General features: G+C 51.0%; 1 protein-coding gene across 1 annotated transcript; it reads right to left on the bottom strand.

Moving 5' to 3' along the window:
* Nucleotides 1-209: 209 nt before the first annotated feature.
* LOC142363296 (olfactory receptor 14J1-like) lies at nt 210-2385 on the bottom strand. The gene is made up of 2 exons (XM_075436807.1): nt 2346-2385; nt 210-1168 (listed from the first exon to the last, which is right to left on the bottom strand). Exons 1-2 carry the CDS (start codon nt 2383-2385, stop codon nt 210-212), a joined length of 999 nt encoding a protein of 332 aa, XP_075292922.1.
* Between the last annotated feature and the right edge of the window lie 241 nt (nt 2386-2626).

The raw sequence follows: 2626 nt of genomic DNA, 5'->3' as shown, positions 1-2626 counted from the left end.
ACACTGGCATTTAGAAAATCCTGGTTTATTACAGAAACATGGCATGGGAGGGCACCTTTTCCACGGTGCCAGACACATATGCAAAGGTAACTCTGTCAGACAAGCTGGGTTCATGGTTCTTGAGAAGCAGAATTGTCACAGGTAAAATGTCCAAAGCACAGGAGGTTCCCTAGATATGTTGGAAACCACTTGTGAAGAGATGTGGCACCTTACTGCTGCTGAAATACTACAGATTGAATTTGCTTCTTCAGGGCGTCTTTGAGCTCCTGGTTCCTCATGCTGTAAATGAAGGGGTTCATTGCTGGAGGAACCACTGAGTACAGCACTGTAATCACCAGATCAAGCAATGGGGAAGAGATGGAGGGAGGCTTCAGGTAGGCAAACACTGCAGTGCTGAAAAACAGGGAGACCACAGCCAGGTGAGGGAGGCACGTGGAAAAGGCTTTGTGCCGTCCCTGTGCAGAGGGGATCCTCAGCACGGCCCTGAAGATCTGCACATAGGACAGCACAATGAAAACAAAACACCCAAAAGATAAAGAAACACTAAACCCAAGAAGCCCAACTTCCCTGAGGTAGGAGTGTGAGCAGGAGAGCTTGAGGATCTGGGGGATTTCACAGAAGAACTGATCCACAGCATTGCCGTGGCAGAGAGGAATTGAAAATGTATTGGCAGTGTGCAGCAGAGAATTGAGAAAGCCACTGCTCCAGGCAGCTACTGCCATGTGGACACAAGCTCTGCTGCCCAGGAGGGTCCTGTAGTGCAGGGGTTTGCAGGTGGCAATGTATCGGTCATAGGCCATGATGGTCAGAAGACAATGCTCTGCTACTACTAAGAAGGAAACCAAAAAGAGCTGGGCAGCACACCCTGCATAGGAGATGGTCCTGGTGTCCCAGAGCAAATTGGCCATGGCTTTGGGGACAGTCGTAGAGATGTATGCCAGGTCAAGGAGGGAGAGGTTGAGGAGGAAAAAGTACATGGGAGTTTGGAGGTGGTTGTCACAGGCTACAGAGATGATGATGAGGGCGTTTCCAAGGAGGGCAGCCAGGTAGATGCCCAGGAGGAGCCAGAAGTGCAAGAGCTGCAGCTCCCGTGTGTCTGCGAATGCCAGGAGGAGGAACTGGGTGATGGAGCTGCTGTTGGACAGGTGTTTCCTTTGGGCATGGGATCCTGTCGTTAGAGGAAGAATCAATAAAGTGTTAGGGGAGAATTCTCATTGGAAATGCAAAGCCATACTCCTAGAACTTTAACACTGCTGAACTTCTGAGCATTTTCCATTCATTTTCAATGAGAACTTTCTTCAGCTTCCTTGTTCGAGGTCTGGTTGGTGCTGGCTGAAGGTACTGTAAGGAGCAGGACCTCTGTCCTCTGCCTTTTGAGGAGTCTGCCCTGCTATGCAGCAAGGAGCTCATGGGAGTAGTGATGTCAGGGGTCTATCCTGGTGTCCGACTTGGTCAGATGAAACCGCTCCTCACAGAAAATCACCTTGTCAGCCTCTGCACTCTCAGTGCTAAGGAACGGCAATAACAGAGAAAAGTTGGAGAAGTTTGGGGTTCATAAAGCTCCCCCAGCTTACCTGGGGAGCTTACTTGGAGTTCAGACACCTTCAGCATTTCTGCTGCACTCAGGGAGAAGAGAGGGACACTGGTGAGGCATATGAAATGGCTTCTGGCTTAATGCAGAGTGAGGGCAGCTGGTCTGTCCCTCTGACTTCTTCTGACCTGCCCTGGGCTTGTTCTTTGTGAGATGGAAGGTGATCACACTGCTGCATTACCCTGAAAAATAACCAGACGTTACTGAAAACAGAGGGATTCAGTGCAGACTGCTAAATGTCTCACTCTTTCTAAAGGTCTCAGCACCTCACTTCTAGCCAAGGACACTCACGGCTCCTTTCACCAACCCAACAGCATTTCCTCCATTGTAGCATCTCTGTGGTTCTCCGTGGGGCTTTTAGGTAATAAAAGGTTGTGAGGAGAGAAGTTCACTTTGTAGAGGGCAGCTCAGACCTTGGAAGTACACCTCAAGGAGACAGCCAAGTGTCCTAACAATAGCATCTGATGAAGGGAAAAGCAGCTGATCCTCCAGCCCCACAGACTTCACTGACCACAGCCCCACAGGGGAGATGAAAGTTGGGGCACTTGTTCCCACGGACACACCTGCAGGAAAGGACCCACAAGATCAGTCTGTGACTCTGCAGCTGAAACTCCAGCTCCCTAACGAAGCTGACGACAACAATGAAACAACAATAGGAATAACACAGTCAAGAGGAGAAACAAGCAAATATCCAGCAATAGGGTGTCTGAGAGAAGCCAGGGCAGAGGCAGCTGGGCCCTCAGCACAGCGTTACCCATACCCAGCTGGGCACGCCGCCTCCCAGACACCAACATTGCCGGGCAGTTGAGCTCTGAGCCCCTGTAATCTGCAGCAGAGAAATGGAGATGTGGCTGGAGAGCTGCCCCCTGGCTCTGCTGGAGCTCTGCTGCAGAGGAGGTGGTTCATGGTTTGGAGACCTCAGCCCTGAGGGAAGAGGCTGTGCTGGGTGGGAGAGAAGGCAAGGGGGCTTACTCAGACGAAGGGCTCTGCACTGGAGGGGATGATGCAGAGTTTTATGATTTCTCCCTCCCATCA

The sequence above is a fragment of the Opisthocomus hoazin genome, chromosome 15 (assembly GCF_030867145.1).
Source record: "Opisthocomus hoazin isolate bOpiHoa1 chromosome 15, bOpiHoa1.hap1, whole genome shotgun sequence".
Lineage (NCBI taxonomy): Eukaryota > Metazoa > Chordata > Aves > Opisthocomiformes > Opisthocomidae > Opisthocomus > Opisthocomus hoazin.
The sequence above is the reverse complement of the archived record's forward strand: the minus strand, read 5'-3'. Positions and strand labels throughout refer to the sequence as shown.